This window comes from Ambystoma mexicanum, chromosome 2q (assembly GCF_040938575.1).
Source record: "Ambystoma mexicanum isolate Mex_15411 chromosome 2q, UKY_AmexF1_1, whole genome shotgun sequence".
NCBI lineage: Eukaryota > Metazoa > Chordata > Amphibia > Caudata > Ambystomatidae > Ambystoma > Ambystoma mexicanum.
Genome location: NC_090924.1, coordinates 1,266,420,909 through 1,266,445,222, shown reverse-complemented (window position 1 = coordinate 1,266,445,222; position 24,314 = coordinate 1,266,420,909). Strand labels below are relative to the sequence as shown.

The window sequence follows — 24,314 nt, the reverse complement described above, 5'->3', positions numbered from 1 at the left end:
TGCTCATACCCTTCATGCAGGAAGTCCCACCTACAAGCTGAAAGCAGCCAATCACTTGATTACAGGGCTTTGCAGAGCAGAAAGATCATCTTTCTGGGCCTAATGAAAACCAAGACTTCCAGGGTGGTCAGAAGCCAGGATGGGGAACTCCAGTCAAGCTTCGAGGTCTTGGGTGTAGACCAGAGGCATTGCTAGGGGAGGGGCTGAGGGGGCTCTAGCCCCAGCTCTTTTGGTTGTAGCCCCAGATAGAAGCTCAGGGGTTAAAACCAAAAAGACTAGCTAGCCCCCAGTCCTGACAGTCCCAAAACGTGCATAGCCCCGGATCTTTTCCAGACCTAGCAACACCCCTGGTGTAGACAATGGCCCAAGACTCAATGCTTATGATTATCTACGTACGATGCTGTCCTACTGTACGCCGTCTTATTTCTCCAGGTTGAAGCCCAGGTCTGCGACAGGGTGACTTGGTAATGATATAAACAATGGATTTCTTGCTCAACTTAACGTAGCAGGAAACCTCCCTCCCTTGCTTGCTTCTTTGAGGCTAGCCATTGTGTCCACTGGTGGTTACCGTGAATTGTTATGCAGCCTGACCAGAACAGACATGGAGGGGAAAACGTAGCAGTAACATTGTTTCAAACCATACCCCCCACCCCCATCTGCTATTCAAGCCAGACGGCGGGGCTCCCTCCATGCCCAGAAAGGAGGAGTACTCACCTGGTTTCGCACCCCGAGTGCCACGACAAGCTGAAGGTGTCTGGGGGAAAGTGCATGTTGCCCGCTTCAGGGCGGACCTCCGACAGCTTGGCCAGGTGCCATGAGTGAGGCCTTATGACGGGGACATTCCTCCTGCCAAAGAGAAGAATGGAAACGGAAGTCAGCGCAAGGGACTGGCTCCAACATCACTTCCCCCAGGGCTTCCCTTTGTCAACACTGGACGGGGGGGAAAAAGCATTCTTTAATCAGTGGACGCGGCGAGCTCCAGACACCCATGTTTTTAACCATGACATCACTGGGGTGGTGCAATAGGGACACGCCCAGTAGAGCTGGGCCCCGGCAATGCAGTAACAGGCATAATCACCGCCACATGAGAAATAAGCAACTCCCCCACCTCACTCTTTCCCCAATTCCACACCTCTATTTACAACCAACAGAGACAGGTGTGGTAACCCCTCTTGCTGGTTTTAATTTCCCACTGAGATATTTTTCAGCTGACTGCACAGAGATTTTCCCAAGAGAGTGCCCTCTTCCGGTTCTTTGGCAGTAGCCAAGCCCCACTCAAACCCTCATTTGCCAAGGCAATGATGCCACATCTTACCCCGCGCTGTGGAGAGGTGGTGGCTTCCATACACACATGGATGTTTGTTTGTTTGTTTGTTTGTTTGGAATTTATTGTGCGCACCAGACCCTGGAGTATAAGGGCGCAAAAGTAAGAATATATACAGCTTAGAGCATAAGTTACAGGTTACAGTTACAAGTTACAGACATTAGCGGTTACAGAAATTACCAGTTACAGGTGCAAGTTTTTCAATTGGCAGTTGCTGTCGTTAGCCAGTTAATTACAATTTGCCTGAATTTGGAGAAGGAGTGTTCTAGCCTCGCAGTAGTGGGTAATTCGTTCCACAGTTGAGCAGCTTTGACTGGGAAGCTAGCTCCGCCTATGGTGGTCAGTTTAAAGCGTGGTACTTGTAGGCGATTGGTGTAAGCAAGTCTGGTTTGTCTTGTGGGGTGTGTTCTGGTGAATCTGTCCTTAAGGTATTGTGGGGCTTTGTTGTGTAGGGATTTGTATGTGAGAGATGCAGTTTTGAGTCTGATTTTCTCGAGGGTGGAGAGCCATTTGTGTTTCCTTCTTATTGCTGTAATGTGTTCTCTCCTGGGGACGTTCAATGCCGCTCGGAGGGCCTTGTTTTGCTGTATCTGTATTTTGTTTATGATAGATTTATTGGCTCCTATGTACAGTGCGTTACAATAATCAAGTTTAGAAATGATGAGGGCTCTGGCTAATGTTAGACAGCTGTGCTGGGAAAGGAATTGTTTTCCTGCTCTAATGAGCTTACATGTGTAGGCTGTCGAGGAAGCTAGGGAGTTTACCTGTTTGGAAAATGATAGGGTAGAATCAAGGTATATCCCTAATGTTTTAACTTCTTTGGCAACTTGTATGCAGTTCCCATCTATGATAAAGGAAGAGTAGTTTGTGCTTAGTTTTTTGATGAGGGGTGCGGTGCCTAGGATAAGAAGCTCAGTTTTATCATCGTTCAGGCATAGGCCATGGGTTGCCATCCATGCCTGAACGATGCTGTATATTTTGTTCACCATTGCTAGATCTTTTTCGTAAACCCCTGTGAGTGGGAGGAGGATCTGGGTATCGTCAGCGTAGTTGGTATACGTGATACCCAGAAGGTCCAAATCATCAAACAGGGGCTTAGTGAATATGTTATATAGCGTTGGTGAAACGCATGATCCCTGTGGCACACCGCAGGTAATAGGGATGGGGTCTGCAGCTGCTATAGGTGAGAAAACCCTCATGGTGCGATCACTGAGGAAGGATTGTATCCATGCTATAGCCTCAGTGGAGAAGTGTGCTGCTGAATCTAGGTGGTTACATAGGATTTTATGGTCCACTAAATCAAAAGCGGCCGATAGGTCTAGTAGTAGGAGGAGTGCTGGTTTACCAGAATCTCTTACTTTGTCTATTTGGGCTTTCAGGTCAATCAATGCAGTTTCTGTGCCGTGAAGAGGGCGGAAGCCAGATTGTCGGGAGCCTAGTAGTTGATTTTGTTCCAGGAAACTCTGGATTTGTATATATGCCACCTTATCCAGTATCTTCAGAAGGAATGGTACCGTAGTAATAGGTCTATAATTAGTGGGTATGGTGGGGTCTAGAGTAGCCTTTTTTAAGAGTGGGAGCACCCAGGACTCTTTTAAGTTACTGGGGATAATGCCTGTGGTAAAGGAGGCATTAATTAACTTGGTGATAAATGGTGCTAGATCTCGTGCGGCATCTTTGATGAGTTGTGCTGGACATGAGTCTCCTTTGCAGTTGGACGGTTTTAGACCGAGTATTACTTTCTCTACTTCTAGTATGGAGACTTTGGAGAAGTGGAATTGCGTAGTGGGTTTGGAGTTAGGAAGTGTCTTGATAGGCGGTAATCTATTGGGTGCTAGGGTCTCACGTTTTAGTTCTATTTTCTTTTGGAGGTTTCGGACTTTGTTAGAGAGGGCTTGCTGGATTTCGGAGCACCACTTTTTATCTTTAAGACAGTTGTCTTGAGGTGTTATTGGGTTTTCCAGTTCTCTGAGTATGGCGAACAGTTCTTTAGTACTTGATTTGGCTTGTGTGATTCTGTTATTGTAGGTCTCTTGTTTAGCTAAGATGATTTCTTTTTTGTAATGAGAAGAGATTTTAGCTAATTTCAGTTTATTTTCTGGGCTGGGGTTAATTTTCCATGTATTTTCCCATTTCCTTTTTTCTAATCTCAGATTTTTTAAGAGAGGGGTGAACCAGTTGTTCAAGTGGTTCTTTGGCTTGCTATTTCTGAGCTTGAGTGGTGCGATGTTGTCAAGAGTTATGTTCATGATATTGTTAAATTCTTCCACTAGGCTATTAGGGTTGAGGCTGTCAGGTAGAGCGTCCAAAGTGGGCATGATGCCGGGGAGTAGTTTGTCTAATGTCATGTTTTTTTTGTTTCTGGTAAGTGCAGGAGGTGCACATGGTTGTTGCAGTTTAGGGGTGGCAGTGTCCAAGGAGAATGAGATTAGATGGTGGTCTGACCAGATTTGGGGTGAGATGGTGAGAGTGTCTATATTGCAGTTGTGGTCAGCAATCCAATCAAGGGTTCTCCCTTTGGTATGGGTGGGCTCAAGCACTCTTTGTGTGTAGCCCAGTTCTGTTAGTGTGTTGGAGGCTGCTGTGGCTTGTAAGTCGTTGATATCATTAAAGCCAATATTAAGGTCGCCTAATAATATTGATTGAGTAGTATCTTTAAGGTTTTCTGATAGGATGGTAGTTAAGTCTTCTATGAAGTTCTTGATTGGACCTGGAGGTCTGTATATCAAGTGAATGTTAAGGGTTTGTGAGTTAGCTGTAGGTGTCTTGGTGGACATTATCTCACAGGATTCAATGATTGGTGAGGGGGTGAGTCTCATCTGGAGTTTAGTTTTGACGATGATGGCTAGTCCTCCACCTCGAGCTCCGCACCTATCCGATCTGAGGATAGTGTAATTATTGGGCACAGCTAGGGATAGTGCTGGGCCTGATGCCTCATGCAGCCAAGTTTCTGTGATTGCTAGGAAGTCGTAGTCTTCTGTCAGGATAACTTCCGATATTTCTATGGCGTGGGCGACTAAGGATCTAGCGTTTATTAAGGCTCCTTTGAGTTTAGGTGTGCGGTTACGATGTGTAGCAGTATTTTCTGCAGCATTGGGAGTGGCAGTTGTTTCTTTATTGGTTTGGTAGTTGTTAAGCTTAACGTGGTTATGGGTGAATGGTTTGTGAGTGGGAACCTTTTTGGTTCGAGTAGTGTTAGTTTCGTATTTGATGAGCGGATCAAAGATTCTGGGTAGTCTTGCTCGTAATCTTAGGTTTCTGTCAGCTATGTTATATTGTGTAGTGGAATGTTGTATTGTAGTTGCTATAAGAGGCGACATGGTGAGATGTTCCCATGGGGCGAGTGAGGCGGCCAGGTATACTAGGTAGGTTAGTATAAGGAGCATTGTGTAGTGTGTGAGCGTCCCGTATCTGGGTAGATGGCTAGAGTTTAGTTGGTGTAGTGCAGGCAGAGTAACTGCTAAGTCTGCTATGCTGTTATCTAGAGAATGGGGTCAGGCACATAGTGTTAAGTTACAGTAATCATAGGGCTCGTACAGATGGCAGTGTGGTGAATATATGACCGTTGGCAACACAATTACTGTGGACAATGAGCGATCAGGGGCACAACACAATTACTGTGGTCAGTGAGCGACCAAAGGGCACAACACAATTACTGTAGTCAATGAGCGACCAAAGGGCACAACACAATTACTGTGGTCAGTGAGCGACCAAAGGGCACAACACAATTACTGTGGTCAGTGAGCGACCAAAGGGCACAACACAATTACTGTAGTCAATGAGCGACCAAAGGGCACAACACAATTACTGTAGTCAATGAGCGCCAAAGGATACAACATGATTACAGCGGCACTAGTAGGCAGGGCGCGATATGTTGCACGAGAACAGTAGCAATAGGCTGATGCACATGAGTAACAAATGGTTAGCAAGAGTAAAATCTCCAAGTTGTGTGTATATACTAGCAGTAGGCAGTAGACATTCACATGCGGAACGTGAGGTAGACTAAGCAACTAAGGGTGTTATGCTTTACTCACATTGGGTTGAGTCCAGAAAGTGCAAGTAGAAAGTACTGTTTTCTCCTTGGTATCGCAGAGGCTGTCCCACGGTTGGAATAGGCCCTTTCAGTGGGTCTGTCAGGAGGCCTTCTATCTAAGAGCAGTATAGGCTCTATACTGGGTTCCCCAGTGCAGCAGAGTCTTTGGTGGGAATGTGGATTAGGTGTTGCGCTCACATGCGCTAAACAGGGGCAAAACAGGGCCTTTGTACGGCCTTCGTACAAGGCCGGCGCATCCGCCTGCCGGCGGATGCAGGAAGCAAATTAAGGGCCGGATCGAGGCTCAGCCTCGCTGTGGTGCCGCGTCGCGCCCGGCATGGGCGGGTCAGGCGTGCAGGCGGGACACGGTCAGGCAGGCCGTGTAGTGCGGAAGGGCTGCACTTGCTCCGAGTGCTGCCTGCTGATCCTGCTTGTGGCTGCAGGAGAGGAGGGGGGCTCCTGCCCTCTTCCCTCGTCGGAGGTCGATCAAGAAGGGGGTCCTGGGCTCCAACAGGGCCTTTGTACGGCCTTCGTACAAGGCCGGCGCATCCGCCTGCCGGCGGATGCAGGAAGCAAATTAAGGGCCGGATCGAGGCTCAGCCTCGCTGTGGTGCCGCGTCGCGCCCGGCATGGGCGGGTCAGGCGTGCAGGCGGGACACATGAGGGGCGTATTTTATTACAAAATAAACATTATTTTTAAGTTCATCTCAAATGCATATTAGTTGCGACATCAATTGTTCAAATGAAATGATACAGGACTCGGGAGATCTTTTTTGCATGTAGCTGGTCGGGGCTTTTATTGGGGTGATTTGTAGTCGCTCAAACCTGAAATTTCATGTTTCACCATAATTTACACAACAATACACATCCATGTACACACTTTATATTCAAGAAAAGTATAAATCATTATGAAATAATACTTTAATACATAAATCAATTGTACATTCATATACATATGTATAAGTTAAGCAACATGTTTCATGCTTGCGGAGTCGCATTTTGTACTTCTGCAATGGATTTGAGGTCAGTCGTCGTGCATGTTTCGGCTACCTCAACATTATCCTTCATCAGGACCCGTAGGAAAGGTTTACATGGGATGGTGGATTGCCTACCCCACCAGATGTAAATACTCTGGTGGTGGGGTTCTTCACTATTCTATGGTTTCATGTAGCCTAATTCTACAACGCTCTATATTCGTCACAGGCAAAGCAACCAGTATTTTCTTGAGCCGGTGGTGCACAGCACTTCGGGTGGCTGTAATAACAGGCTATAAACTGAATTTTTAGAGACCTATAACGTCTGAGGCCCTAAAACTAAATTCTTCGCACCGTGAAACATTTGGGTATAGGCTCGTTATATATCATATACCAGAAAGTGGTTGAAAGAGCCGGCAAATAGTAAATCAAATAACTAGAAGAAGTACTGGTCACAGCCAGAGCAGGAGTGTTCTTACAGCAGCAAATGGCAAACTGGGACACATCACCAGGACAGGTAACAAGTCCTGCCTATTTAGCTCGTCTATGAAATGGGTTATAACCCCAGTGATTTCTTTGCAGAATATTTACCACACACATTTTTCAGTGCACAATATTCTTCACAAATAAATTAATAAACAATACAACATTGAATAAAAGGCCTTTAGAGAAAGTTTGGCATTTTGCTTCAGCTCTGAATTCTAAAAGGGTGACCATTAAAAAATAAAACATTTTGAGATTGAAAAAAACAGGGGTATAAAAACAATGGGTAACCTCATAACCACTTCCTTTATCCTTTTGATGGGTAGACACTACCGTGGGGACTGATTATCTGCTGTTAGAACATCTGATCAAACACCACCCTGATATCATTAATTTGAGTTGGATGTGTCACAAGGCTTTCTGGACACGGTTGCTTAGTACACCCATCTATGGGGCCAGGGTAGAGTAAATAGCTTTGTGTTTGGCACATCCAGGTTTGTTGTGACGCCGCAGCCAGTTGTAAAGTCGTGTAGTGTCCCAGGTGTAGTACCATATCTGCTTACCATCCAGTGCCCCCCTCCATCCCCATTTCAGGTAGGTGGGTTTTACCCCACCCCACCCATGCATGTATGTATGTATAAGCAGCTAACTGCTGGCCACAAAAAAACTAAAACACTGAGCAGTGAAACCTAAATAAGACAAATGTCATTATTTCAGTCAAGTGATTTAGAGGCAGCAAAGCCAGGAGCACTCAGGTTCTGAAGAATTGTGTGGTGAGGTGTGTTCCGTAAGGAAGGGAGGTGTGCTTCATGTTATGGATGGATGCAAGGTAGCCTGGAGTACTTGAGATCAGAGGTGAAGCTGGAATGCTGCATGTGCATGTATGAGAGAGAATGTGGCGTGGCGTGGCTGGCGTTCCACCACATGCAGTAGGAAAGACGTAGCCCGGGTGGTGGGAGTGAACATGGTTTTAACACAGCATTACTTTTCCCACTCGTGTTATGTAGCTTAGAGTCAGGAGCAGCACAGCCTCGTGGCACTGAAAGGGGACACCAAACAGAGGTTGGGTCCAAACAAATGCTTCTCAAACTTCTGTACCCTCAAATATTTTCATGGTAACATGCGAACAGCCAAGTTTTCAGAGTTTTTCTGAACGTAAAACCAGTCAATATCTCTTAAAAATTAAAAGTGCCGTAAGAACAACTTTCACCTATTCTGAAAAAGGCTGCATTGGGGGCAACTGGCAGGTTTTGTTTGCAAAGTCCAAGGGGTCTCTGAGGGTGATTAAGGTTGGTTTCACGAATGCAAAGACCCTTTGAGCATTATGCAGGGGACATGCTTTTCCAATGGAAGAAGTTTCACCAGAGGCAAGATATGTTAGTATCAGTTGTATTTTCTGATGCTTCTGGATTATGCATTTAATAGTGCCTAGAAACATGCCATTAGCATAGGCCGGGTGCCAGATAATCAGGGAAATAACCACCTGGATCTGATGTGCATTATTCACATGAGAGAAAATTATCTTAGTAAAAAGAATAAATTACTTCTCCGTAATGTTCTTTCTGAAGGATGTACCTGCCACATATTCCTCATTTACGATATACTAGCCCAGCACAGCTTTGTTCTCTGGAAACTTTTCTGCAGCCAGGGGGCGCCGCGCGGGACCATGTCGGCTCCATCCGACGCCTCTCCACGCACGTGCCCGATATGATGTATATAGCGGCAGAGCGCCACATGACCTCAGTACCACCCTTTTCCCCTAACATTCTGAAGCAGAGGGACTTGTAGAACCAATGGTGTACTACCTTCCCGCAAGAAGCGCAGGTCGGGAGTGCGATGAGGCACCCGTGGTAGGAACATCCATCAGAAAGAACATTACCTAGAGGTAAGTATTTTTTCTTCTAATGGATTCTTTCATGCCACGGAGTCCTCATCTATGATAGACCCCCAAAGCAGTATGTAAATCTGCAGGAAGGAGGCAACAAGACACCACCTGAACCCGCAAACTCTGAAGGACCGACCTACCAAAACGGGCATCCTGGCCATCAAGGGAATCAAAGTAGCAATGCTTAGCGAACGTCTGCAGTGATGCCCACGTAGTTGCCTGGCAAAGGTCCAGGGCAGAGGTGGCAGCCACTTCTCTGGTAGAATGAGCTCCAAGCCCCCTCATGCACATCCTTCCCAGACAGATCATAGCATTCTGAGAAGCATAGAGGGATCCACCGAGACAGGGGCCGTTTGGTCACAGCCCTGGCAGCACGAGCACCAGCCTCTCTAGTACTAGAGACGTAGACCTTAAGGGCCCATACCGGGTCCAGCCGATGGAATCGTTCCTCTGCTTGGACGGATGAGACGAAGGAAAAAACACAGAAAGATGGGTCTTCAAGGGGATATCGAAATCCAAAAACACCTTCAGCAGAAAAGGAAGGTCTCACTCTCAATATCACCCTCTCTCTGGTAAAAATAATAATGGGGAGGTAAAACAGACAACGCCTGGAGCTCACTCAGAGGTCTTGCAGAGGTAATGGCAGCCAGGAAAATCCCCTTAAGGGTGAGCAATCTAATGGAACAGGATTAAAAGGGGCTCAAACAGAGCGCCCATAAGAAATGTTTAAACTAAATTAAAATCCCATGCCGGAATCGCAACCCTGACGGGAAGGAAATGGGTTACACAAACCCCTTAGGAACTGCATAACAGTGAGGAATGTGAAAAACTAGCCCTGTTCTGGGGCCTCTTGAACACAAATAAATAGCTGCAAGGTTATCTTTCACAGCGCCAATCTGCAAAATCGCTCGGGCCAAGGAAAGTACAAAATCCAAAACAGGGGACAGAGGCTAGGATAAAGTATCCAGGTCCCTCTCCCGGCACCAAATCAAAAAGGTACACCACCTTCAGGCATTAATGGATTTTGTAGTGGGCCTCTGAGCTGAAAGGACCACATCGAGTCCAATTCCTTGCATCTCAGCCTCTCAGTAGCTGAGCATGGAGGTTCAGTCTGCTGAGGTTCAGATGGAGGACCTGCCCCTCCGATTGACAGAGCAAGTCCACACTCCTCAGAAGGTGCCAGGGAGGGCAGATGGAAATGTCCAGCAATTCCAGATACAATGTCCGCCAGGGTCTGTCTGGGGCGATCAGGAACATTGTGGTTCCGAACAGGCAAAATCTCCTGAGAACCAGCGGAAGGGAAGGGATCGGCAGGAATGCATAAAGGAGGTTGAAATTCCAATCGACCGTCAGTGTCCCCCCAAAGCTCCCTGATGAGGAAATCCCTGGAACAGAAAAACTCACACTGCCTGTTGGCACTGGAAGTGAAGATGTCAACTTGAGGAATTCCCCAAAAAGAGAAGATCTCCTATACAACTTCTTTATACTCATGGGAGGCTGAAGTCTCAAGGGATTCGCTGCGACAGTCTCTCGTCCGGCCAGATGAGCCAATGTCAGAGAGACACTGCTCTTCAGAGCCCAGAACCACAGCCGCATTGCTTCTCTGCACAGAGGCAACAATCCCATACCACTTGCTTATTGAGGAAGTGCATGGCCACTCTGTTGTCCGTCACAGAGGGGTGGGGGAGGAAGCAGAGCCAGCATGATCGCCCTCAGCTCCAGCAAATTGATGTGTTCCCAAGACTATGTGGGAGACCACAACAGAGACGACGCCAGAATTGTCAAACAAGTGGGGCCTGAAGCCAATGTAGTTGGGCCATCCAAAGTGACATTAACATTTGTGAATGCCCACACAGCTCTGCTGAGGGGCGTGAGGAACCATCACTATTGGATCCTGACTCTGGGGTGGAGATGCGAGGGAGGATCACATGGATGGAGGAGACTTGGGGAGTGAGTATGAGACACCCTTAGGTGAGACATAGTATCCCCCATTTCCCGTTTACTCCCTCAATCCTTTCCCTATTTTTCACCTAAAACATTCCCCAAGAAACACCAGTTTGGTACTGGGGTGAGGAGGATGCCGGCAAGACTTATGCAAGACTCCTGTTTCAATAGTGACGGTCTAGTCCTTTTTGGACCAATCAACCTGGCACAAACGTTAAAAGAAGGAAGTATTGTGAAAATCAAGTGAGCTGTGGAAGCAGGGCTATGGACTGCTTGGCAAAAGCAGACCTCTCTGGGAAGGGGGAATTTCAAGCGAAGCGCCCGAGACCCTTTGGAGGATGCAGTGTGAATGCTGCAGGAAGCGAAACTGAAGGACGCAAGTCCGGTGGCGGACTGCAAAAGGGGAACCGGCGTGACCAACACAAGCGGTCCTATGAGGCCCGAGCTGCCGGAGAAGCATTGCTGGGTGGGAGAAGCCACAGAGAGCCGCTGGGAGATTGAGCAAGGCGCAGCACAAGAGAGAGAGAGAAAGAGCTTGTGGCGGTAGGATGCCATGCTGGAAGGCCGTAAACTCCGACCGGTGTGTCAAACAAGCCGGGGGGACACCTCGATGGCAAGCGAGCACGCAAAGCTAACAATGAACACTGATTAAATGAAAGCAAATTTTATTTTTAATACCGATTCAAATGAAAACGAAACAAAGCACTTTTGAATAGCGATCTGGGTGAAAGCAAGTTTGTGAAACTTCCTGAAACAAGGAACTGTATGATATGAGAAAACAAGCATTGGCAAGAGCCAGGAGATTATAAAAAAAAGTACAACAAGTGCATGATGGTAAACCAAGCCATGATACAACATCAAAAGGATGCAATATGTAAATGAATCAAGCACCACTGTCAAGCTGAAGCAGTGGCAAGGTGTTGGTGCAAAGGGAACAGCCATGGTGTATCGGTTGCATGACCTGTAATGGGTGGACTGTGAGTTCCGAAAACTGCGCCTAGACTGAGTGCACCCGTCTATGAGAAAGCCACTGAAAGCACCCACAAAGAAGCTAGTGTTTGAATAGCAAGGAACTCTTGTGTGATCTGAAGTCAAGGACGAACTGTGTATATGAACTGGTGAAAGGTGACCAGATCAGAACTCCTGGGAAGTGTCCCAAGGAATTGTTTTGGGAAAACTGAAACACTTGAACTCTTGGGGAAGGGAGCCTCTGTGCCTTGTTAACTACCTTAAACTTGGGGAAGGGAAATCGGTTTACAACCAAGAGCTGGAAGAAGCTCTGAATTTTCATTTGAACACTTCTTATGTTGATGCCGACATCCCTACACAATGTATACATTTAAATGTGAGGGCAAGTATAGGTTTTGGACACAGAGACATTGATTTTGGACTTACTGACACAGACTATCCTTGTTTTCTTTAAGTAGAGAAATCCCACCTTATCGTAGAGCAAGTTACAACTTTTTCCATCCTGCCTTTTTATTTTGCTGAGGGGGGCCTCAACACCACCCCTAATGATTGTGATGTAACTGTGGAATAAAACCTTGCTAGTGGCCTGTAATTAACTGACAGTGCATTGGGACGCTGTAGAAATATGTGGGCCTATACCGGCTTTTGAATTAATAAAAGCAGTAATTTGTCACATTTCTGGCTTCCTCCGTTTCTTTGGCACAGGGGATTTCCCTCGAGCCACCCTCTGATTTTTAATTCTGCTACAAGTGAGTAAAGGTTTATAGATCGAACTTTAATCTGTTGTCTGTCTGCTTGGTGATGCTTTCACAGTCGGCATTTACAGATTTTGGGTGTGTCTTGCCCGCTCAGCCACTACCCTCTCTATGCCTCTGGACCACAGTCCGCTCACTGTCAAGTCTGACAGATGAACACCCCAGCCAGTCAGAAATGTCTGACCACCATCACCTGGGGCCAAGGTTGACGAACCAACGCGCCTCTCTGCAAGTTGTCCCACACGGCCCACCACGCGAGATCCTGGGCCACTTGGCTCGATACCTGTAGAAAGTCTGACACGTGGCCTTAGAACTGCGGCCATTGGCAATTTAGAAGCCACTGAAGCAATCTCTTTTGCAGCCTTGCCTCTGCAACCACTAGGATGTAGGAAGCCATTAGGCTCAGAAGGCACAGGAAAGCCAGGCACAGACTTGTTCCTGTGGTTGAAGGACATTGACCATCCGAAAGATGTCCGTTACTCGATCCTCAGGAAGGAAAACCCTGCAAAGGCCAGTATCCAAGAGTGCCCCAATAAATCATAGACTGGGATGGCAGAACCTGAGACTTTCTGAAGTTCAGAGAAAAGCACAAACTGTGCAAAAGAGTGCATGTGCGGAAACCATGGGTGCCGACAAAAGATGAATGGCAGGACCTTGTACTGGTAAAGCTGTTGACCCACCACGAACCTTAGGTACTCCTGTGCTTTAGATGACTCAGCACATGGAAGTAGGAGTCCTGAAGATCCTAGGAAACCAACCAGTCCTACAGTTCGATGGCTTGTAGTATCTTGGCCAAAGTAACCATCTTGAACTTGTCTTGTGTAAGAACAAGTTCAGCAGCCGCAGAACCAGAATAGGACGCAAGCCTCCGGCCTTTTCGGCACTAGAAAATATGTGGGGTACCACCCCCTACCTCGTTCTGAGCGTGGAACCAGTACGATCGCGCTTTCCGTCTGAAGCCGACGGACTTCCTCTAGGAGGATGGGATCCAGATGAAACAGGGTGGCAAGGGCACTGTAGTCTGGTAGGCGCTGGAAAAACGGCAGGCAATAACCCTGACTGATTACCTGCAAGGCCCAAGCGTTGGATGTGGTCTCCGGCCATTCTGTGCTGAACAAGGAAAGTTTCCATCCCACCAAGTGATGAGTGATGAAGCCCATCACTGAGGTTCGACTCCCTGCGGAGCGGTGGGAAAAGCGGTTTCTGCAACACCTCCCTGCTGGGGACCCCCTTCCTCTACCTCTCAGGAAGCTCTTGCAATGGCCTCTTCACAGGTTGCCCAAGGCACCTTTTTGGCAAAAGCAGAAAAGAGGCAAAAACCTCATCCCCGAGAAGAGAACTGTGTGAAACGCTACTGGACTGCAAGCCCTAAAGACTTAGTCACCTTAGATGACTGGACCTTCTGGAGGGAGTTGTCAGCCTTGGCACCAGAAAGGTTCTGCCCTTCGACATGCATGTCCAGCAGTCTTTTCTGAACATCAGCTGCAAAACCTGACTTTCGTAGGCAAAAGTCATGCCGGACCACCGTGCTAGTGGCCAATCCAGATTGCAGCGTCTGTTATACCGCCTCCTTACCTTCTGAGCCCAAGGTGAGAAACCCATTCCTCGTCTCTCCCTCTGGGACGTACTCCGCTGCATTGGCTACTGACGACCATAGGCCGAAGGAGAATTTTGCCATGGCACAATAGGGGTTCACTGCAGGCCCGCAGTGCTAGACTGCCTGACAAGCACCTTCTTGCCCCATGTGTCAAACCTCTTACTCTTCTGTGTCCGGTGGAAGGGACAGAAAGGGAGAGGTCTTCAGGCTTGCAGCTGTACCCTGAACCACCAGGCTTTCAGATGAATTGTGGGCGGAAAAGAAAGCTGGTTCCGACTGAGTGGAATGGTGCTTCCACGCCAGGTCCCTGTCCACTAACGAAAACACATGCAGGTTTTTCCCACACTTCAAATACAGGCGGCCTCCACAGCCACAGTAAAAGGCAGGAGCATTTCCTTCTTTGAGATATTGTCCAGAATGTCCCAGTGTTGGTATTGAACTCATGACCTGGATGGAGCAGAGAGACCCAGAATATCAGCCACCTTCGCCATCAGGCACTGGGAGGCGGCCTGAGGCTTACCTGGGGTGGCAGCTGGTAAGACGTCTAGCTCAGTGGAAGTGTCTATGCCTCTGGCTCTTTGCATTTCATCCGTCAGGTCCAGCACATCCTCACCTCCCCCTTAAAATTCTTCCGGAAAGTCTCTCGCCTCCCCAGAATCCATGAGTTCCAGAACAAAAAGGAATCTGGTCGCTTTTCTCGTTGTAGATGACACATGTTAGACATCTATCCATTTTTTTTTCTGACATCCACTTATGGGTAATCTGATTAGCTGCGGTTGAGACCTGCACAAAAGGTGTGTGCGTGTTGGTGTAGTAAAAAATGAAAATAAAAATGTTAAAATATTTTTTTTTTTTAAACACCAGACAGGCCAAATGACCCCATTAAGCCTGTCAAGGGTTGGTTTCAGGTAGATGGTAAATAGAATAGGTGATGTGGTGGAGCGCTGGGGCACTTCACAATGAATTGTATATTGCTCTGCCATGAATGTGAATTGGAAATGCCCTCTCAAAAAAGAGGTAGACCATTTTAGCACAGTTAGACTAATACCTACCTGTTCCAATCTTCTTATGCTTGACTTGCTTATAGTCCAGAAGGGTGGAGGCTCTGACACCATACCAATCAACTGAAACACTCAATTGTAGGCAGCAACCAAAGCGGGTTCAGGCCTTCATGGCCTGAAGCCGGCTTGGAGGGCGTCCATTTGCTCAGACTCCTCAGTAAAGGGCTGCAACCGATTTAGAACCGAACGCTACAGCCGTTTCGATGGGAAATCATTTTGTGAGGCCATGGTTGATTGTTTTTTATTAGGACTGCAAGCACAGCAGTGTTTTTTATTAGGACTGCAAGCACAGCAGTCCAAGACTTCTGGGGTACATAATTTGTCCAAGGGGCTGTTAATCCAGATTATTGAGAGATTTACAACAGAAGGACACAACAAAAGATGGTTCAAAGTTTGGCGAGCAGTGGATCTCAGGGAAAGCCAAGGCACTTCCTCTTGGCCACTTCATGTTGGCACTGAATGCCATCTAATTTGGGGAAATAGAGGCTAGGTTAAAGAAATTGCTTCAGTATTGGTAGACACTAGGAAAGAGGAAACAGCTGGGTTACAGGAGAAAGAGTTTACTGCAAAGTCTCCATTTAAAAATAAAATATTTTGCCAGGAAGTTGATGGCTGGGGAATTCCTGAAGCCTGTCGCAATTCTATAGAGCTCTTTGAATAGTCTCACCGTAGTGTAAACACGTAGTGTAGTGCTGTTTCTTTGCACTGTCGATTCGCGTTTCGTATTTGTAGAGGTGAAGTCACAGTGGTCGCTCATCTACGCGCCAAAGTCCTTGTATAACACGCCTTCTCAGTTCTTAGCTGAGGGGAGGACCAAGGGCAAGCACTAGACCGGAAATAGCAAGATGTGGTACTCGCTGGCCAATTGCGTTCAAGGAACACGCTAACGCCACGCTCGAGACTCGGGGGCACGCAGCCGGGGAAAGAACGTGCTGCTGCTACTTTTGGGGCAAAACGTAATCAAGATGGGACGCGAGGTCAGCTAGTTCTTCAAAGAGAGGAAGTCCGACCCGCAGGGGATTGCTTCCCAGTTGCTGAGAAAATGCATTTAAATGGAATGAATGACAAAATGGCCAGGCACTGCTAAAGAGCGCAGCTGCTGCAAGAGAGTGTTCCGAGACCGGAAATGAATCCCACAGACTTCCTTTGGAATTAGAGGAACCAGAAACCATGCGAGTCAGGTTCAGGTCTGAAAAAATGTCTAGGCCTTTAGTTACCATGGTATTGGACTGGTCACCTGCCCCCATACTTTAAGGTCTCCAAAAGTATGTGGGTTCTCCACAAGCCTAGAGTTGGCTTCAAAGGGCAGACAACGAATACAAAATATTAAGTAGAAGAAGCAAACCAGACCCATTAGAAAAGGGGGGTTGACCAAAAGGGGACTGGGGAGAAGTGCAGCGCAGATTTGAACATCCGAGCAATCCTGCTGACCCATCCTCAAGTCTGGCTGCTTTCACGGATGCGGCGACTGTCCCAACCACGCACAAATGGCAACCTTGGACCGTCCTGCTTTTAGCCAGCAACTCTCATTATGTTAGGACATGTAGACCTACACTTCTAAAGGAAAGAGCAAAACTACATTTACCAGAATTCCGTGTTCTAGGCTAAAAAGCCAGGCCTGGCAGGGGATGAGGCTTATGCTCTGCGTCCAGCTGGTAGCCACATTTCAATAACATTAAGATGCTGATGCCAAAAAAAAGAATTACATTTAAAAAAATTGTGAATTGTAAAACAATGCATTGGCATACCATGTTCTCTTACAAAACAATATCACAGTGAACGCACCTAAATAAAGGATTGACTAAGATGATGGGTTTTAACTCCTGCTGAGCACAGCCTTAAAATGGCTTAAACATATAGCAAAACACTCACTGCTGTGTCCAGTCCTGGACATCTGGGACTCTTTCCATTACACTGTCAGAAAAGGCAACCTTGTGCAACTAAGACACACAAGGAATGCACCGCGTTTCAGTAAATCACATGCCAGAAACAAGCAAAAACATGTGAATAATGAAATCACCAGGAAGCTGGAATATGTGTGTGCATTTACCATCTACCAGTATCTATATCAATAGCTTGTTCTCCACTAGGTTTCACAAAAAACAACATATGTCAAAACCTACATGAGATCCACCATCCGCTGGAGCTCGCATTAGAATAACCACCAGTACCATCTAGCAGAGAAATGCCTGTGGCGAGGTACCTACACGAAGAATAAAAAGCAGAAGGGGAGTGCAAACTTCTAAACAGGCCTCTAAGCTTCAAGGATGTGAAACAACGTCTTTAAGTGATGGCATTCATTATTCTAAGCCGGTGTCACTGTAGACGTCATCAACCAAGTGCAAAAACGGAGACCAATTTGTTCCACGTAAGGTTTCTGCCGTTTGTAGTTTCTGTATTTTTGGAAAAATTAATTTTAAGGTAGGGCAAATGACAGCAATGATGCACGAGTGGTCAAGTTGTCCCATGTGATGCGTAGGAAGCTCATCCGGTACTTTTTCCTTTGCATTCTGGGATTTGCAGTCATTCATTTATGATTTCACCCTGGTACGTTTAGTGGTGTATTTTCAAATAACAAAACATGCAACGGACGGCCTTTTCCACGTGACATGTGGCTGCAAGGATGCTACGAGCTAACTGTGGCGGCTTGGGGGGTGGAGGGTAAGAGTCGACATTGTCCACTGGCAAATCTACATTGTCTATGATGAACAATGTCACCCCAGTATGCAGCCGGAGTTCTGCTCGCTTCACCACCGTGGCCACGGGGTCAGAAGATGCTCCCACAACACTTCATGGAAATGAACATCATGTAAACACAACGAGACTTGCCATAATGTCCGACGGGCGTGGGCTTAATCAACGCAGTGGCCATCTGGCTCCACGCCATTTGTGAGCAGTGCTGGAAATGGACATAATTCGCTGGGGGACGCCGCCTGCCCCCTCCCCACTACCTTTTGCATGCGGGGTAGGGGGTAGTAGGTGAGGGAGGTGGGCTGTCAGTGGTGTTTGGGTGGGACAGAGGGGTGGGGGGGCTAGGTGTTGAATAATGTGGGTGCCCTGAGTAGGGGATTCTAGCTGCTTTGCATAAAAACAGAGTGCATTTTGGGAACATAAGAATGACCACCAATTTATCAAACATGTCTAACAGCCACGACTGAAGATGTGTGAGGGCCCCATTTCAAAATGATGGTTGTGCCCCCCCCCCCCTTGCTTACAGAGGAAAGCAGTCTGAGGCATGGGGGGTGGGCATACATTATAGTGGACACAAAGGAGGTTAATAGCCACCAATTATCCCTAGACGGCAAGCCAGCAGGGAGCTGAAACACCGATTGCCCACTGAATAGCAATGAATCTTTCCTTGTAAGCAAGTGGCTGACATGGCAGAACCAGTGTTGAAAGGCAACAAAGTGATAACAGTTCTGTTTTCCCCAATGGAAACGACGTCCGGATGGGCTCCAGCAAACGCAGCTTGTAATGCAAGCACTACAATGCGCACACTACAAGCCCTAGAAAGTAATATATTGTTGTTTTATTAGACATCCAACAGGCAATATGGGGGCAGTTGCTGCCCCCTAAAGAGGCTTGACGCCCCTTCCATTTGAAAAGGTTGAAAGGCTCCAATGCCGTTCCTTTTGAGCATGCAACGCACACCGAGTATGGTGCTCATTTCATACGTCAGAATAGTCATCATGGCAGTAAAATGCGTGCGAAGCAGGAGACCTATTTACAACTTGGGCCCTGAGTCTACACAGAACAGCGCTCTGTCAAGACGATCTTTGCCGGCGCACAGATCAGTCTTGCTCTGGCCCAATTCCTTCCCCGTTTGTGAGGCCTGCTGCCAATCCTGGCTTTTCCACTAACCGCATTTGCATTCTGGAACGTGTAGTTTTGTTCAGTGATTTAAATGGAAACGCATAAGTGCAGGTACCCACTATCCCTGTTGAGAAGTGCCTGTACTAGGTTTTTCAAATACACTGGCCGGTCAGGATTGGCACGTTCCGGTCCATTCAAGCACTGGTTTTATTGTTACTTATGTTACTGTGGGACGACACATAGTATCATGCGGCGTGCGGCTTGCTGAAAAGGAAGTGCTGGCAGCAGGTGTCACGTGACCTGGTGTCACACCCGCCGTGGGGCCGACTACCAGCTTTGCTGTGTAATCGGCAGTTCACATTTTATGAGCCTTCTGCAGCTGCTCTGGTCTGAAACTTCTGGGCGTCTACGAGTCTGGAGCACAGTTCAGAGGCTTAGAAAAGCAGGTTGCCAAACAGTTGGGCATTTTGACTTGGACTGCTGGTCATTAGCGGGCCCAAGGCGATGCTTTGTTACACACACAAACGGACCCCCCCCCTCCTCCGCCCCCCACCCACCGCTTCCCTCCCCTCCCCCGAGACCCTAGAGGCCCCAGAGACAGAGAAACGAAAGTATAATTAAGATTACAAGCTAGGGAATTGCCGTCCCGCAATAGCGTCTCGGGCCAACGTGTTATCCAATGCATTGCGGCCCGCAACGGGGCCACCCACTGCTCTTACCAGCATTCGGCTCCTTTCCATTCTCCTGCCCTGCAGCCATGGGTGGTAGGGTGGGGGCAGCACCACGTGACTTCCAGAGAATTACTCACTGAGTGCACGTGCCACAATAAGAGTGCATTATCGTGGGATAACGACACTATTTGCCTCGGGCCGTAATTTGGGCAAGGGATGGCTAGGTCACTGGCTCCTCCCCCCCACCCAAGGTCTATAAGGCTGTTGGCACATAATGGTTATAGAGATATAGGTTTAGGAGTTGCGGTGGTGAAATAAAGAACTGCGCGTTTACCAGTCAATCAAGTAAATGGATCATCCAAGTTAGTCAATGAAATGCGTTTTTATTTGTAGCATTTAAATAAAGTTATGTATAAACGTATTTAAACTGCCACAATGTCACTATGATTAGGCGTATGTGATAGTGAGCGGTTTCTCTATATAGCAATGAAAGCATTTTGTCAGGTTTTAACTTTGAGGCTTGGGCAGCGTGCGTGCCACGTTCAAAAGCAGGTCTGCTTCTGAAATCAGAATCTTCGAAATCCAGTCAATACCTGCAGTTATTGACTGTATTCGGAGAATTCCGGTGGGGGTTAGAGGTCAATAATGACCTCCACGTACTAATCATTAGTATTAAGAAAACTGCACCTTGCATGAATTACACAGAAACCCTGCTGTGGGGGTTGCTTTATTGAAAGAAGGTATCAGAAACCATGTGCCCTTTTTAGTTATAGCCATTAGGTGGCGCTGTAAGCGCTGCATACAAGCAGTCATTACTGTCATGGGAAGCGAGGGAGGGAGAGCTGGGATTTGAGGAGGCACACACCATCGTTTGGATTTTTCGCCACACAGCGACGGCCCATAGCCATACTAGCCTCTATGGTCATTGTGTCCCCCCTCCCTGCCCAAAAACAGACCTCTGGGGTGTCTTTGAGCTCACTCTGCTGCTGCGGGGGCGTGTCTTGTTGTATAAGAAGTCTTCTGAAAGATAATGGATGAACTGCAGGTGTAAAGCAACTCCCAGCGTAATTACACGACTTTAACGACGTGTGTTTTACGCCGTTTGATCAACACGCATTGTGTCCTTGCGTGTTTCTTGCACGGATTTCCTGTATTATGGTAGTCCCTGGCAAATGCCAAACAGCACGTGCTATCTCATGACCAGGTACCATCATTAGGGAAGTGTCTGGAAATGCCGCATTCTCACACAGACGCCACAACCACCGGCTTTGCCAATACTGGTCTAAGTGGCCACCGTGGGCACGAAGACTTCCTGTTTGCTAGACACACTGACCTATTTCCACACAGGTTGCGGTGCTGCTTATGGCCGACACACGTTTGTCTCATTTTGAGTCGAAATGACACAACCTCATTACACATGTAATAACAGTGTTACTTTGCCGTTTGTTGAAAGCAAATGCTTGTAGCGAATCGGCACCGGTTGCAGATATGCAGTGCTACCAACATGGCCAAAACAACTTTGGCACGCGACGTTTTTAAAACTGCCATGGAGCATCACGCATCTAGAACTGCCGGGGAAGGCAGATCACTCAGGGGGAGAAGGCCTGCCTACGGACGCGGAAAAGACGATAGCGGAGGGTGTAAACTGCCAAGGGTCACACACCCAGGTAGAGGTGTACAGTCAGAACACGAGGCCATAGCATTCCGCCCACGGGTAGCCCAGCATGACGCGCACCTCTCACCCAGCATGCCACCGACCTCTCATGCACACACGCCCGCCTTTGAGTTTTCGTGCCTGTACTTGCCAGTGCTCCATGCATTTCGGATAAGCCTCCACTGTCCGCCAAGTGAGGATATGCGATAGTATAGCTCGGTGGGTAATGCGCGGGATGCTGTCCTGCCTGCCGGCCACAGGTTGCAATCAGGGTAGGATCGGCTGCCAACCTTGCCGTCCTTCCGAGGGCAAACGAGCACAGTCAAGTGGGGCTGAGAGGGGCCCATTGATCAAGGCTCCTGGAGAATTAAATGTGTGGGAAACGGAAGACCAACTCACCCCATTCTCGTTGCAGGGTTCTTCCGCGTTTCTCGCGCTGCCTACCCAGCTGGCATCTCAGCACCCTGGCACAGCCCGCCGAAATGCCGTGTCCGTGGTCGGTGCCAGGGTTTAGCTGCGTTGCTCGACGGCTCGGTCACCGGCAGGGCTCTCCCATCTGCCCGCGCAGCTCGCAGCATCCGCGTTGGTCATGCTCGCCGAGACCCTTCTGAGGGGAAAGTGGCTGGCGAGCCTGGGTCACTTTCTCCTCTGTCTTCTGCCGCCCATCAATACCCGTGTCATCGCCCTAAGCCGCTCGGGCAGAACCCACCACCTGTCCACTGCCAGCAGCCTTTGAACCTGCTGCACAGACTCAACAGGCAGCAGCTGAAAAAATATCCTGTCCGACCGCGCGCTCCAGGAACTGGGCTCGTCCAGTGTGCTATGCTGGAGGAAGTAAGTTGTTTATACAGCGCAGAATAATGGCGTTCAGACTGCCTACATTTCTCATTTTGGCACACAGATCATGATTTGCCCAAGATCACAGCCTTGTCAAGTATGGATTTCAACTGCCACCCAGCAGATGCCACAAAAGGGCCTCGTTACGGTAAATCTCCCGAATTGCTGCCAACATCGGTTACTGTTACTGCCACTCAGTCCTGTGGTTTTACCTCGTGTTTTGGGGTAGTGGAAAGGTGGTGCATCTCCTTATTTTGGCACTCCATTGGTGGATTTTTCCCTAATTGCTTCAAGCAGTATTTTGCTTTTTGGCCCTAAATTGGAGGATTTACCTCCTGCATGATGCCGAATTAAACCCTACACTTCAAGGTAAAACTCGGAATTCGCAGGTTGTGTAAACATGACAAGACCTCCGTTGCATTAAAAAGAACAATTCAGACTAACCGTTTTTTACTAAACTCGTAGCGATGCCCAAAGTCCATCACAAGCTGGTAGCGAGTGACACTACTCTGCTGCGTCTACATTTCCAGCATCTGGAACTCTCACTGCACACAGCATTCACTGCATGATTCAATACAACATGTGGACTGGCATTGACCTTTCAAGTGTAAGCTGAGTCACTGGTCAACTACATGTCCCATGCAATATGCAGTGCTTTAAGTGGGCCAGGCCCCGGCAGTCTCCAAAAAGTGAGGCTGAGCCGGGGCCCACCGATCCCACCACAACGTTGGCGGGACACTTTATCCTGCTGCGGCCGCAACGAGAGATGCGCCCACCATTAAGTCAGGCAAGCTGACAGAAGTGCCAGCCAGCCGCAGCGTTTCTGTAGCAGGCTGGCACTTCTGTCAGTCACTGTAACTTCCTCTGGTGATCCCTCGCGTAAGGGGTCACCAGTGCAAGTTACTTTCCCCTTCTTTCCCAATGTTGCCAAGGTGTCTTTAACCCTGGGCGAACCTGGGGGGGTTCTTTGACATATTTCAAAGTTTACAAAAGATGGCTTGAAAAGTACACAATTCAAGCCATCTTTTATAAAGCGTTGCCGACGGACAAAGACGCCTCAGGCTTTGTCTGTCGGGACAAATACTTACATTTATATATTTGTTTGCATGCCTTACCATGGTTGGTGTACTTCAAGATGGCTTGAAAATTACACAAACCATAGTAAGGTACGCACAGAAATATATAACATTTATATATATTTGTGTGCATACCTTACGGTTTGTGTACTTTTTTAGGCCACGCCCATCCTACAAGCCAAACCCCCAAATGAGGGCCTCCCCACCCACTCGATTTCTTACCCATTGCACATAATTTCTTATACCAATCTACGATAGACAATTTATTTTCTCCACCATCAATGACAAGTGTTGGTATTAGAGAGAATATTTCAACATATGTATTTCACTTGAGTTTCAATAAAGTAATCGACACGCATTGGCATTAGAGAAAATATGCAAAAAAACATCTCCAGAACGTCCTGATTTAAGCAGTATCCCATATGTACATGGCGCTGCTGGCTTCTGATGTGCACATGATTGTTAAAATACAAAGTATGGTGGGTTGTATTAAGGACCTATAGGTTTGGTATTAAGGAAGCAGTACTTTCATTTTGGAGAGCACAAAATATTGATTTCATCGCACAACATAGCAACATTAAATCATGATTTTCTGACAAGACAGGACCTTCCCCCAACCTCACTGTCATCCCCCCAAACCCACAATTCCACTTCACATTGATCGTCACATTAAAGGTAGGGTCCTTTCATTTCTGTGACCGATCAGCGGAGTTGTTTTTAAATAATTTTCTAGGGAAGTAGACAAGCTAATCTCCCTCTCACCGGAATAATATGAATTTTCTCATAATTTCTATTTTTAAATAACTATGGCTTCCACGGGTCTACATTTTTTAACCCACTGAAAGCAGTCAAGTGTTGTACAAGGGACAACAGCTGCAGTCACAGAATACACTAGTGAAAACAGAGGGTTCATTTTACTTGGCTACTGTCATCAGACAATGAGAATTTCACACAGGAAATGCCAACATTCAAATTTAAATTAGTTATCAGAGAGCATGGTGAATTTTCTGATAAAAATGAAGCACCATTTTATGTTACAAAAGGCGGCTATCAACTTTCTGTCCATTCCCGAAAGGACTCCAGGACTTGCATCAAATTGCACTGGGGTTTTATGCTTGCCCCTCGGCTGGGGGTGGTCTTAGTATGTATTACCAGCATGGCATCACACAGCTCAAGGCAGATTTTCCAGGTCAGCAAAGCCCTTCAGCCTCTGTCTTACTTCTCCTGGAATCTGGTCT

At 47.5% G+C, this 24,314-nt stretch overlaps 1 protein-coding gene across 5 annotated transcripts in view; it reads right to left on the bottom strand.

Annotated features, from left to right (window-relative positions):
• SHROOM4 (shroom family member 4) overlaps positions 1-24,314 on the bottom strand; it is a 678,783-nt gene that overhangs the window by 151,287 nt on the left and 503,182 nt on the right. For 4 of the 5 annotated variants that reach the window (XM_069648657.1, XM_069648654.1, XM_069648655.1 and 1 more), the window contains one exon: positions 715-846. In XM_069648657.1, the coding sequence (XP_069504758.1) occupies positions 715-846 (132 nt within the window). Of the gene's footprint in view, positions 1-714; positions 847-21,562; positions 21,928-24,314 lie in introns of those variants that run through there. The other variant, XM_069648656.1, reaches the window with a different exon arrangement.